The 14938-nt window shown below is 44.4% G+C and overlaps 2 protein-coding genes across 2 annotated transcripts; both read left to right on the top strand.

Annotated features, from left to right (window-relative positions):
- Positions 1-1186: 1186 nt before the first annotated feature.
- Positions 1187-1858, top strand: LOC124704202 (protein MAIN-LIKE 1-like; the record flags this gene model as incomplete). The annotated part of the gene is made up of 1 exon (XM_047236442.1): positions 1187-1858. A coding segment is annotated over one exon (672 nt), but the record flags the coding sequence as incomplete, so codon positions are not given.
- Positions 1859-9565: 7707 nt separating this feature from the next.
- LOC124704205 (protein MAIN-LIKE 1-like) lies at positions 9566-10237 on the top strand (the record flags this gene model as incomplete). The annotated part of the gene is made up of 1 exon (XM_047236445.1): positions 9566-10237. A coding segment is annotated over one exon (672 nt), but the record flags the coding sequence as incomplete, so codon positions are not given.
- Positions 10238-14938: the final 4701 nt, after the last annotated feature.

Genomic DNA, 14938 nt, shown 5'->3' with positions numbered 1-14938 from the left:
TTGTCGCCGAGTTTCCAGTTCATGTTTTGGCTTGTCTCGAAGCATGCAACAGCCTTCAGCCTTGTGTGGTCTCCACGTCGCCGTGATGAAGGCGGCGATTTACGCAAAATAATCTTTTGTTGCAACTATAGCATAGATTGACCCTCCGGGCAAACTATTTCACCCATCTAACCCTTTTGTGTGGCGCCCCTCTCATGGGAGCCACACATGCCCGAGTGACGCCCGTACCTGCGGCGCCACTCTCCCAGCCGACGTGGCACCCTGGACGCTGAGCTGGTGTGCCGAGCCGACGTGGCAGGATGTGTGGCGCCGCTCCCATCGGCGCCACACATGCACTTCTAATTGCCCAAAACATACTGTAAGACAAATCGCTTGGGACTTAGCCGTTTGACGATGCTCTATGTGTGACGCCGATGCCACGGGCGCCACTCTTCACAGTGTGGCGCCGATGCCACGGGCGCCACACATCCACTTAAGTGTGGCGCCCGCGCCCGCGCCCAGCCCGACCCTCTTCTTCTTTCTCTTCCTCTCTGCTTCTCCTCCCCCAGCTGCCGCCGGCCGCCTCTCCTCCGCCCCCCACCAAATCCTCCACGGATTGGACAGATCTGGCCGGCCAAATCCATCCCCATACAATCCTCAAGGTATTTCCCTTCGTTCCCCTTCGATTCATCCAAGATTTGCTCCGATTTAATTCGATTTAGACATGGAACCTGGATTGGAAATGTTGGTTGTTGGAATCTATATTGATGTGTATGTATTGAAATTGATAGCCTCATTGTATGCATGTGTTTGAACCATAGATGTAAAATTTTGCTAGATTTGTACATGAACCCTAGACATGGAAACTGGATTTGAAATGACTATGTATGTGTTGAAATGGCTATGTATGTGTTGAATGTGTATGTGTAGAAATCCTAGATATGTATGTATCCTAGATTTGTGGAGGAACCCTAGGCATCAAATTTCATGAATGTGTATGTGAAGGAATAACTCATATTTGTGATTGAATAACTCATATTTGTTAGGAATGGCTCATAATATGGTGTGTTATCCCTAGATACGTATGTATATGTATGTATGTATGTGATGTATGTGTGATGGCTTATTTGAATATATTCTCATGTATGTGTTGCTCATATTTGTTAGAAATGGCTCATAATATGGTGTATTTGTGTAAACATGTAGGATGGTGTGGCTCCTAGATCAAGAGTATGACAGGGATCACCGGGCTTTTCATATGACAGAGAGGACAACAGATCTTCACCCTTTGAAGATTCGTTACCATGGCACAGTGGATATACCGTATGACGAGAGGTACACGGAGTTCATCGAGCCTACCGGTCTTCTCCCGTTCATATCGCTTGTAAGCCGTGGGGGGCCGAACATGAACGCCGCAGCACTCACCGCTCTTGTTGACCGGTGGAGGCCAGAGACGCACACCTTCCACTTGAGGGCCGGCGAGATGACCCCTACTCTTCAGGATGTTTCCATGATCCTTGGACTACCTATTCAGGGTGAGCCACTGTGTATGAACACAACTTCTGATGGGTGGCGCCAGCAGATGGAGGCGCTTATTGGCATGGCTCCTCCGCTGCCAGCAGATCCAAAGGCGAGGGCTCCCGCCGGCGCATCTTTCTCTTGGATTAGGCTTAACTTTGGACAATGCTCGGAAGGGGCCAACAGGGATACTCTGAGGACGTACACCCGCGTGTACTTATGGTACATGATTTCGAGGACTCTCTTTGCTGACAGTGGTGGGAAGCTGGCCCATTGGTGTTCGCTCAAGGAGCTTACGGTGTTGGAGCACCGGTGGAGTTGGGGAACAGCGGCACTTGCCTACCTCTATCTCGAGGTGATGATTTGTTGTATGTACTATTCTTCTATAGTAGGTTGCCTACATCTACCTCTAACCAAATGTCTTATGTACGCAGTTGGATGAAGCTTGTCGCAGGACTGGGAGCGGTGGTATTGGTGGATGCTTGCTCCTACTTTCCGTATGGAGCTGGGACCGCCTATCAGTTGGGCGGCCCAGGGTACTCACAGAGAGGCCATGGCCTCATCACCCGAACAACCCTGATCGGGAGCCGACTTGGGCATACCTTTGGGACAATGTCTCCGAGATGACGAGCGATCCAAAGATCATGTACATGCACTACACTGAGGAGTTGGACACTCTTACCGCTGAGCAGGTAACCGATCACTCTTTTGCAATCCGAGTTCATAAATTCTATTCGCATGTTCTAAATTCTGAAATATTTGTATGGTGCAGGTGGATTGGGAGCCATATGGTACCTACTACCGTATTGGCACGGCGATGACTGACCTCAACCACAAGTGCACGGAGGAGGCGCGGTTCTGGCGTATGCGCTGTCCACCCATATGCATGTGGCTTGTTGAATACCACTAGCCGCACAGAGTGATGAGACAGTTTGGGCTGTATCAGGAGTGCCCACCTCAGTGGCAAGACACGGACCAGGCACTTCATAGGTGAACTTCCGGAATCATGCGATGGAAGTTTCTTGATTGAAGAGGTAGAATCTAACTTCTTGATTTTTGCAGGCTTGATAGGCAGCGGCAGAGGAAGATCACAAATTGGCCTGTCCATCATAGCGGCCACGTCACGTCGTTCCAACACCGTTTGGAAGCGATACGGAATGCTGGCCCTGTGGAGATTGCGCCTCACGACTTGGCCGCTTTCAACAACTATCTCCAGTGGTTTCATGAAAACACGCGTATCGAGTTAGTGAAACACGCGTATGATGACAACATCTTGGACGACCCCATCGAGTTCGATGAGGTTGTGCAAAGCCAGCACGACACCTATGCTCGCAGAGGAAGATCGACTTCTATTGCTTCCGAGCTGAACTTCGTGGTAATGTATTCTCTCGTTAGCTAGTACATCATCTACATTGGCATGTGATCGCTCAAATTTTGTATAATATGTTTGTCGCAGCGGTCCGAGATCCAAAAAACAGCTGACGAGTGCGAGGTTGTTTGGAATCGAGCTATACGGTATGAGAAGCCTATTTGACCGATGCGGCATTTCATTAGGGTATGGTCGCCAACATTCAATGTAAGCTAGTGTGTTCCTGGGGTGGCTTTGTAACCATGACTTTCACGATGCAGAACACTGCATGAAAGATGCGGCGGTTAGCCAACTTGCTAGGTTGCCGCGACACCGAAATTGCGGCTACATCCTCTTCTGAAGAAGCGTAGGTATGGACTATTTTGTTGCTGTCAAACATGTGCTTACTAGTTTCAAATTTTGTAATCTCATGTGTTCATGTTTGTGAAGATTCCTGACGACGAGGAAATTTTGAGTCAAAGCATTAGTCGCGGCAAGAAGCAAGCCACAAGGCCAGCTTACCAGCTGAAGCCAAGGGGCAAGGCTCCAAACCGGTACACTCCGGAAGATCATGTCAACCGAGGAAAAGGTTGTCATTGAGGAGGATGAGGCGCCGCCGCGGAGATCATCTTTGAGGAGGATGAGGAACGATGAGTGATACGTCTCCGACGTATATATAATTTCTTATGTTCCATGCCACATTATTGATGATATCTACATGTTTTATACACTTTATATGTCGTATTTATGCATTTTCCGGCACTAACCTATTAACGAGATGCCGAAGAGCCGTTCTGTCGTTTTCTCGCTGTTTTTGGTTTCGAAATCCTAGTAAAGAAATATTCTAGGAATTGGACGAAATCAACGCCCGTGGTCCTATTTTGCCACGAAGCTTCCGGAAGACCGAGGGAGAGTCGAAGTGGGGCCACGAGGTGGCGACACACCAGGCCGGCGCGGCCCAGGCCCTGGCCGCGCCGGCCTGTGGTGTGGGCCCCTCGTGCCGCCTCTTTACCTGCCCTTCCGCCTACAAATAGCCTTCGTCGCGAAACCCCAGTACGGAGAGCCACGATACGGAAAACCTCATCGAGACGCCGCCGCCGCCAATCCCATCTCGGGGATTCGGAGATCACCTCCGGCACCCCGCCGGAGAGGGGATTCATCTCCCGGAGGACTCTTCACCGCCATGGTCGCCTCCGGAGTGATGAGTGAGTAGTTCACCCCCGGACTATGGGTCCATAGCAGTAGCTAGATGGTTGTCTTCTCCTCATGTGCTTCATTGTCGGATCTTGTGAGCTGCCTAACATGATCAAGATCATCTATCTCGTAATTCTATATGTTGTGTTTGTCGGGATCCGATGGATAGAGAATACTATGTTATGTTGATTATCAATCTATTACCTATGTGTTGTTTATGATCTTGCATGCTCTCCGTTATTAGTAGAAGCTCTGGCCAAGTTTTTGCTCTTAACTCCAAGAGGGAGTATTTATGCTCGATAGTGGGTTCATGCCTCCATTAAATGCTGGGACAGTGATGGAAAGTTCTAAGGTTGTGGATGTGCTGTTGCCACTAGGGATAAAACATTGATGCTATGTCCGAGGATGTAGTTATTGATTACATTACGCACCATACTTAATGCAATTGTCCGTTGTTTTACAACTTAATACCGGAAGGGGTTCGGATGATAACCTCGAAGGTGGACTTTTTAGGCATAGATGCATGCTGGATAGCGGTCTATGTACTTTGTCGTAATGCCCAATTAAATCTCACAATATTCATCATGTCATGTATGTGCATTGTTATGCCCTCTCTATTTGTCAATTGCCTCGATCGTAATTTGTTCACCCAACATGCTATTTATCTTATGGGAGAGACACCTCTAGTGAACTGTGGACCCCGGTCCATTCTTTTACATTGAATACAATCTACCGCAATACTTGTTCTATCGTTTTCTCGCAAACAATCATCATCCACACTATACATCTAATCCTTTGTTACAGCAAGCTCGGTGAGATTGACAACCTCACTGTTTCGTTGGGGCAAAGTACTTTGGTTGTGTTGTGCAGGTTCCACGTTGGCGCCGGAATCCCTGGTGTTGCGCCGCACTACATCCCGCCGCCATCAACCTTCAACGTGCTTCTTGGCCGAATTGCATGCTAGGTGGGAAAGAGAAGAAAATGAAAAACTAGCTAAAGAGAAAAATGTAGCTAAAGTTTGGACAATTACCACCACTAGCAATGCTAATGCTCCACATGTTTCTGCACCTCCTACTATCAATGGTAAAATAATTGGTGTTGGCAATGTTACTACTCCTAGTGCAAAGCGTGCAAAATTGTCTGAAACTGCTAAAACTGCTGAAATTGATAAAACTGCTGAAATTTTTTCCAACATTGGGGATGATGATACCATTGCTTTAGATTGTAATGGTTTAAATTTTGATGATTTCCACATCTCTGAAGTTATAAAGTTCTTACAAAAACATGCTAAGAGTCCTAATGCTAGTGCTATAAACTTGGCTTTCACAAAACATATTACAAATGCTCTCATAAAAGCTAGAGAAGGAAAACAAAAACTTGAAACTTCTATTCCTAGAAAGTTAGAGGATGGTTGGGAGCCCATCATTAAGATGAAGGTCAATGATTTTGATTGTAATGCTTTATGTGATCTTGGTGCAAGTATTTCCGTTATGCCTAAGAAAATTTATAATATGCTTGACTTGCCACCATTGAAAAACTGTTATTTGGATGTTAATCTTGTTGATAATGCTATAAAGAAACCTTTGGGGAGAGTTGACAATGTTCGCATTACCGTTAACAATAACCTTGTCCCCGTTGATTTTGTTGTTTTGGATATTGAATGCAATGCATCTTGTCCCATTATATTGGGAAGACCTTTTCTTCGAACTGTTGGAGCTACCATTGATATGAAGGAAGGTAATATTAAATATCAATTTCCTCTCAAGAAAGGTATGGAACACTTCCCTAGAAGGAGAATGAAGTTACCTTTTGATTCTATTATTAGAACAAGTTACGATGTTGATACTTCATCTCTTGATAATACTTGATACACACTTTCTGCGCCTAGCTGAAAGGCGTTAAAGAAAAGCGCTTGTGGGAGACAACCCATTTTTTTTACTACAAGTATTTTTGTTTTATATTTGAGTCTTGGAAGTTGTTTACTACTGTAGCAACCTCTCCTTATCTTAGTTTTGTGTTTTGTTGTGCCAAGTAAAGTCTTTGATAGTAAAGTGAATACTAGATTTGGATTGCTGCGCAGTAACAGATTTCTTTGCTGTCACGAATTCCGATATGCCTCTCTGTAGGTAGCTCAGAAAACTATGCCAATTTACGTGCGTGATCCTCAGATATGTACGCAACTTTCATTCAATTTGGGCATTTCCATTTGAGCAAGTCTGGTGCCTCAATAAAATCCATCTTTACGGACTGTTCTGTTTTGACAGATTCTGCCTTTTATTTCGCATTTCCCCTTTTGCTATGTTGGATGAATTTCTTTGATCCATTAATGTCCAGTAGCTTTATGCAATGTCCAGAAGTGTTAAGAATGATTGTGTCACCTCTGAACATGTTAATTTTTATTGTACACTAACCCTCTAATGAGTTGTTTCGAGTTTGGTGTGGAGGAAGTTTTCAAGGATCAAGAGAGGAGAATGATGCAATATGATCAAGGAGAGTGAAAGCTCTAAGCTTGGGGATGCCCCGGTGGTTCACTCCCTGCATATTCTAAGAAGACTCAAGCATCTAAGCTTGGGGATGCCCAAGGCATCCCCTTCTTCATCGACAACATTATCGGGTTCCTCCCCCGAAACTATATTTTTATTCCGTCACATCTTATGTACTTTGCTTGGAGCGTCGGTTTGTTTTTGTTTTTGTTTTTGTTTGAATAAAATGGATCATAGCATTCATTGCGTGGGAGAGAGACACGCTCCGCTGTTGCATATGGACAAATATGTCCTTAGGCTTTACTCATAGTATTCATGGCGAAGGTTGAATCTTCTTCGTTAAATTGTTATATGGTTGGAATCGGGAAATGCTACATGTAGTAATTCTAAAATGTCTTGAATAATTTGATACTTGGCAATTGTTGTGCTCATGTTTAAGCTCTTGCATCATATACTTTGCACCCATTAATGAAGAAACACCTAGAGCTTGCTAAATTTGGTTTGCATATTTGGTCTCTCTAAAGTCTAGATAATTTCTAGTATTGAGTTTTGAACAACAAGGAAGACGGTGTAGAGTCTTATAATGTTTACAATATGTCTTTTATGTGAGTTTTTCTGCACCGGTTCATCCTTGTGTTTGTTTCAAATAACCTTGCTAGCCTAAACCTTGTATCGAGAGGGAATACTTCTCATGCATCTAAAATCATTGAGCCAACCACTATGCCATTTGTGTCCACCATACCTACCTACTACATGGTATTTCTCCGCCATTCCAAAGTAAATTACTTGAGTGCTACCTTTAAAATTTCCATCATTCGCCTTTGCAATATATAGCTCATGGGACAAATAGCTTAAAAACTATTGTGGTATTGAATATGTACTTATGCACTTTATCTCTTATTAAGTTGCTTGTTGTGCGATAACCATGTTTCCGGGGACGCCATCAACTATTCTTTGTTGAATATCATGTGAGTTGCTATGCATGTCCGTCTTGTCCGAAGTAAGAGAGATCAACCACCTTAATGGTTGGAGCATGCATATTGTTAGAGAAGAACATTGGGCCGCTAACTAAAGCCATGAATCATGGTGGAAGTTTCAGTTTTGGACATATATCCTCAATCTCATATGAGAACATTAATCTGTTGCCACATGCTTATGCATTAAAGAGGAGTCCATTATCTATTGTCCATGTTGTCCCGGTATGGATGTCTAAGTTGAGAATAATCAAAAGCGAGAAATCCAAAATGCGAGCTTTCTCCTTAGACCTTTGTACAGGCGGCATGGAGGTACCCCATTGTGACACTTGGTTAAAACATGTGTATTGCGATGATCCGGTAGTCCAAGCTAATTAGGACAAGGTGCGGGCACTATTAGTATACTATGCATGAGGCTTGCAACTTGTAAGATATAATTTACATAATACATGTGCTTTATTACTACCGTTGACAAAATTGTTTCTTGTTTTCAAAATAAAAGCTCTAGCACAAATATAGCAATTGATGCTTTCCTCTTTGAAGGACCTTTCTTTTACTTTTATGTTGAGTCAGTTCACCTATTTCTCTCCACCTCAAGAAGCAAACACTTGTGTGAACTGTGCATTGATTCCTAAATACTTGCATATTGCACTTGTTATATTACTCTATGTTGACAATTATCCATGAGATATACATGTTATAAGTTGAAAGCAACCGCTGAAACTTAATCTTCCTTTGTGTTGCTTCAATACCTTTACTTAGATTTATTGCTTTATGAGTTAACTCTTATGCAAGACTTATTGATGCTTGTCTTGAAAGTACTATTCATGAAAAGTTTTTGCTTTATGATTCAGTTGTTTACTCATGTCATTACCATTGTTTTGATCGCTGCATTCATTACATATGTTTACAATAGTATGATCAAGGTTATGATGGCATGTCACTCCAGAAATTATCTGTGTTATCGTTTACTCGCTCGGGACGAGCGAGAACTAAGCTTAGGGATGCCGATACGTCTCCGACGTATCGATAATTTCTTATGTTCCATGCCACATTATTGATGATATCTACATGTTTTATACACTTTATATGTCGTATTTATGCATTTTCCGGCACTAACCTATTAACGAGATGCCGAAGAGCCGATTCTGTTTTCTGCTGTTTTTGGTTTCAGAAATCCTAGTAAAGAAATATTCTAGAAATTGGACGAAATCAACGCCCAGGGTCCTATTTTGCCACGAAGCTTCCAGAAGACCGAGGGAGATGTTTGACGATGCTCTATGTGTGACGCCGATGCCACGGGCGCCACTCTTCACAGTGTGGCGCCGATGCCACGGGCGCCACACATCCACTTAAGTGTGGCGCCCGCGCCCGCGCCCAGCCCGACCCTCTTCTTCTTTCTCTTCCTCTCTGCTTCTCCTCCCCCAGCTGCCGCCGCCGGCCGCCTCTCCTCCGCCCCCCACCAAATCCTCCACGGATTGGACAGATCTGGCCGGCCAAATCCATCCCCATACAATCCTCAAGGTATTTCCCTTCGTTCCCCTTCGATTCATCCAAGATTTGCTCCGATTTAATTCGATTTAGACATGGAACCTGGATTGGAAATGTTGGTTGTTGGAATCTATATTGATGTGTATGTATTGAAATTGATAGCCTCATTGTATGCATGTGTTTGAACCATAGATGTAAAATTTTGCTAGATTTGTACATGAACCCTAGACATGGAAACTGGATTTGAAATGACTATGTATGTGTTGAAATGGCTATGTATGTGTTGAATGTGTATGTGTAGAAATCCTAGATATGTATGTATCCTAGATTTGTGGAGGAACCCTAGGCATCAAATTTCATGAATGTGTATGTGAAGGAATAACTCATATTTGTGATTGAATAACTCATATTTGTTAGGAATGGCTCATAATATGGTGTGTTATCCCTAGATACGTATGTATATGTATGTATGTATGTGATGTATGTGTGATGGCTTATTTGAATATATTCTCATGTATGTGTTGCTCATATTTGTTAGAAATGGCTCATAATATGGTGTATTTGTGTAAACATGTAGGATGGTGTGGCTCCTAGATCAAGAGTATGACAGGGATCACCGGGCTTTTCATATGACAGAGAGGACAACGGATCTTCACCCTTTGAAGATTCGTTACCATGGCACAGTGGATATACCGTATGACGAGAGGTACACGGAGTTCATCGAGCCTACCGGTCTTCTCCCGTTCATATCGCTTGTAAGCCGTGGGGGGCCGAACATGAACGCCGCAGCACTCACCGCTCTTGTTGACCGGTGGAGGCCAGAGACGCACACCTTCCACTTGAGGGCCGGCGAGATGACCCCTACTCTTCAGGATGTTTCCATGATCCTTGGACTACCTATTCAGGGTGAGCCACTGTGTATGAACACAGCTTCTGATGGGTGGCGCCAGCAGATGGAGGCGCTTATTGGCATGGCTCCTCCGCTGCCAGCAGATCCAAAGGCGAGGGCTCCCGCCGGCGCATCTTTCTCTTGGATTAGGCTTAACTTTGGACAATGCTCGGAAGGGGCCAACAGGGATACTCTGAGGACGTACACCCGCGTGTACTTATGGTACATGATTTCGAGGACTCTCTTTGCTGACAGTGGTGGGAAGCTGGCCCATTGGTGTTCGCTCAAGGAGCTTACGGTGTTGGAGCACCGGTGGAGTTGGGGAACAGCGGCACTTGCCTACCTCTATCTGCAGGTGATGATTTGTTGTATGTACTATTCTTCTATAGTAGGTTGCCTACATCTACCTCTAACCAAATGTCTTATGTACGCAGTTGGATGAAGCTTGTCGCAGGACTGGGAGCGGTGGTATTGGTGGATGCTTGCTCCTACTTTTCGTATGGAGCTGGGACCGCCTATCAGTTGGGCGGCCCGGAGTACTCACGAGAGAGGCCATGGCCTCATCACCCGAACAACCCCGATCGGGAGCCGACTTGGGCATACCTTTGGGACAATGTCTCCGAGATGACGAGCGATCCAAAGATCATGTACATGCACTACACTGAGGAGTTGGACACTCTTACCGCTGAGCAGGTAACCGATCACTCTTTTGCAATCCGAGTTCATAAATTCTATTCGCATGTTCTAAATTCTGAAATATTTGTATGGTGCAGGTGGATTGGGAGCCATATGGTACCTACTACCGTATTGGCACGGCGATGACTGACCTCAACCACAAGTGCACGGAGGAGGCGCGGTTCTGGCGTATGCGCTGTCCACCCATATGCATGTGGCTTGTTGAATACCACTAGCCGCACAGAGTGATGAGACAGTTTGGGCTGTATCAGGAGTGCCCACCTCAGTGGCAAGACACGGACCAGGCGCTTCATAGGTGAACTTCCGGAATCATGCGATGGAAGTTTCTTGATTGAAGAGGTAGAATCTAACTTCTTGATTTTTGCAGGCTTGATAGGCAGCGGCAGAGGAAGATCACAAATTGGCCTGTCCATCATAGCGGCCACGTCACAGCGTTCCAACACTGTTTGGAAGCGATACGGAATGCTGGCCCTGTGGAGATTGCGCCTCACAACTTGGCCGCTTTCAACAACTATCTCCAGTGGTTTCATGAAAACACGCGTATCGAGTTAGTGAAACACGCGTATGATGACAACATCTTGGACGACCCCATCGAGTTCGATGAGGTTGTGCAAAGCCAGCACGACACCTATGCTCGCAGAGGAAGATCGACTTCTATTGCTTCCGAGCTGAACTTCGTGGTAATGTATTCTCTCGTTAGCTAGTACATCATCTACATTGGCATGTGATCGCTCAAATTTTGTATAATATGTTTGTCGCAGCGGTCCGAGATCCAAAAAACAGCTGACGAGTGCGAGGTTGTTTGGAATCAGAGCTATACAGATGAGAAGCCTATTTGACCGATGCGGCATTTCATTAGGGTATGGTCGCCAACATTCAATGTAAGCTAGTGTGTTCCTGGGGTGGCTTTGTAACCATGACTTTCACGATGCAGAACACTGCATGAAAGATGCGGCGGTTAGCCAACTTGCTAGGTTGCCGCGACACCGAAATTGCGGCTACATCCTCTTCTGAAGAAGCGTAGGTATGGACTATTTTGTTGCTGTCAAACATGTGCTTACTAGTTTCAAATTTTGTAATCTCATGTGTTCATGTTTGTGAAGATTCTCGACGACGAGGAAATTTTGAGTCAAAGCATTAGTCGCGGCAAGAAGCAAGCCACAAGGCCAGCTTACCAGCCTGAAGCCAAGGGGCAAGGCTCCAAACCGGTACACTCCGGAAGATCATGTCAACCGAGGAAAAGGTTGTCATTGAGGAGGATGAGGCGCCGCCGCGGAGATCATCTTTGAGGAGGATGAGGAACGATGAGTGATACGTCTCCGACGTATATATAATTTCTTATGTTCCATGCCACATTATTGATGATATCTACATGTTTTATACACTTTATATGTCGTATTTATGCATTTTCCGGCACTAACCTATTAACGAGATGCCGAAGAGCCGATTCTTGTTTTCGCTGTTTTTGGTTTCAGAAATCCTAGTAAAGAAATATTCTAGGAATTGGACGAAATCAACGCCCAGGGTCCTATTTTGCCACGAAGCTTCCAGAAGACCGAGGGAGAGTCGAAGTGGGGCCACGAGGTGGCGACACACCAGGGCGGCGCGGCCCAGGCCCCGGCCGCGCCGGCTCGTGGTGTGGGCCCCTCGTGCCGCCTCTTTACCTCGCCCTTCCGCCTACAAATAGCCTTCGTCGCGAAACCCCCAGTACCGAGAGCCACGATACGGAAAACCTTACTGAGACGCCGCCGCCGCCAATCCCATCTCGGGGGATTCTGGAGATCACCTCCGGCACCCTGCCGGAGAGGGGATTCATCTCCCGGAGGACTCTTCACCGCCATGGTCGCCTCCGGAGTGATGAGTGAGTAGTTCACCCCTCGGACTATGGGTCCATAGCAGTAGCTAGATGGTTGTCTTCTCCTCATGTGCTTCATTGTCGGATCTTGTGAGCTGCCTAACATGATCAAGATCATCTATCTGTAATTCTATATGTTGTGTTTGTCGGGATCCGATGGATAGAGAATACTATGTTATGTTGATTATCAATCTATTACCTATGTGTTGTTTATGATCTTGCATGCTCTCCGTTATTAGTAGAAGCTCTGGCCAAGTTTTTGCTCTTAACTCCAAGAGGGAGTATTTATGCTCGATAGTGGGTTCATGCCTCCATTAAATCGGGACGAGTGACGGAAAGTTCTAAGGTTGTGGATGTGCTCGTTGCCACTAGGGATAAAACATTGATGCTATGTCCGAGGATGTAGTTATTGATTACATTACGCACCATACTTAATGCAATTGTCCGTTGTTTTACAACTTAATACTGGAAGGGGTTCGGATGATAACCCGAAGGTGGACTTTTTAGGCATAGATGCATGCTCGGATAGCGGTCTATGTACTTTGTCGTAATGCCCAATTAAATCTCACAATATTCATCATGTCATGTATGTGCATTGTTATGCCCTCTCTATTTGTCAATTGCTCGACTGTAATTTGTTCACCCAACATGCTATTTATCTTATGGGAGAGACACCTCTAGTGAACTGTGGACCCCGGTCCATTCTTTTACATTGAATACAATCTACTGCAATACTTGTTCTACTCGTTTTCCGCAAACAATCATCATCCACACTATACATCTAATCCTTTGTTACGACAAGCCGGTGAGATTGACAACCTCACTCGTTTCGTTGGGGCAAAGTACTTTGGTTGTGTTGTGCGGGTTCCACGTTGGCGCCGGAATCCCTGGTGTTGCGCCGCACTACATCCCGCCGCCATCAACCTTCAACGTGCTTCTTGGCCGAATTGCATGCTAGGTGGGAAAGAGAAGAAAATGAAAAACTAGCTAAAGAGAAAAATGTAGCTAAAGTTTGGACAATTACCACCACTAGCAATGCCAATGCTCCACATGTTGCTGCACCTCCTACTATCAATGGTAAAATAATTGGTGTTGGCAATGTTACTACTCCTAGTGCAAAGCGTGCAAAATTGCCTGAAACTGCTAAAACTGCTGAAACTGCCTGTGATAAAACTGCTGAAATTTTTTCCAACATTGGGGATGATGATACCATTGCTTTAGATTGTAATGGTTTAAATTTTGATGATTTCCACATCTCTGAAGTTATAAAGTTCTTACAAAAACATGCTAAGAGTCCTAATGCTAGTGCTATAAACTTGGCTTTCACAAAACATATTACAAATGCTCTCATAAAAGCTAGAGAAGGAAAACAAAAACTTGAAACTTCTATTCCTAGAAAGTTAGAGGATGGTTGGGAGCCCATCATTAAGATGAAGGTCAATGATTTTGATTGTAATGCTTTATGTGATCTTGGTGCAAGTATTTCCGTTATGCCTAAGAAAATTTATAATATGCTTGACTTGCCACCATTGAAAAACTGTTATTTGGATGTTAATCTTGTTGATAATGCTATAAAGAAACCTTTGGGGAGAGTTGACAATGTTCGCATTACCGTTAACAATAACCTTGTCCCCGTTGATTTTGTTGTTTTGGATATTGAATGCAATGCATCTTGTCCCATTATATTGGGAAGACCTTTTCTTCGAACTGTTGGAGCTACCATTGATATGAAGGAAGGTAATATTAAATATCAATTTCCTCTCAAGAAAGGTATGGAACACTTCCCTAGAAAGAGAATGAAGTTACCTTTTGATTCTATTATTAGAACAAGTTACGATGTTGATACTTCATCTCTTGATAATACTTGATACACACTTTCTGCGCCTAGCTGAAAGGCGTTAAAGAAAAGCGCTTGTGGGAGACAACCCATTTTTTTTACTACAGTATTTTTGTTTTATATTTGAGTCTTGGAAGTTGTTTACTACTGTAGCAACCTCTCCTTATCTTAGTTTTGTGTTTTGTTGTGCCAAGTAAAGTCTTTGATAGTAAAGTGAATACTAGATTTGGATTGCTGCGCAGTAACATGATTTCTTTGCTGTCACGAATTCCGATATGCCTCTCCGTAGGTAGCTCAGAAAACTATGCCAATTTACGTGCGTGATCCTCGGATATGTACGCAACTTTCATTCAATTTGGGCATTTCCATTTGAGCAAGTCTGGTGCCTCAATAAAATCCATCTTTACGGACTGTTCTGTTTTGACAGATTCTGCCTTTTATTTCGCATTTCCCCTTTTGCTATGTTGGATGAATTTCTTTGATCCATTAATGTCCAGTAGCTTTATGCAATGTCCGGAAGTGTTAAGAATGATTGTGTCACCTCTGAACATGTTAATTTTTATTGTACACTAACCCTCTAATGAGTTGTTTCGAGTTTGGTGTGGAGGAAGTTTTCAAGGATCAAGAGAGGAGAATGATGCAATATGATCAAGGAGAGTGAAAGCTCTAAGCTT

The sequence above is a fragment of the Lolium rigidum genome, chromosome 3 (genome assembly GCF_022539505.1).
Source record: "Lolium rigidum isolate FL_2022 chromosome 3, APGP_CSIRO_Lrig_0.1, whole genome shotgun sequence".
Classification (NCBI taxonomy): Eukaryota; Viridiplantae; Streptophyta; class Magnoliopsida; order Poales; family Poaceae; genus Lolium; species Lolium rigidum.
Note: the sequence above shows the minus strand (reverse complement) of the source record. Positions and strands in the feature narration are given on the sequence as shown.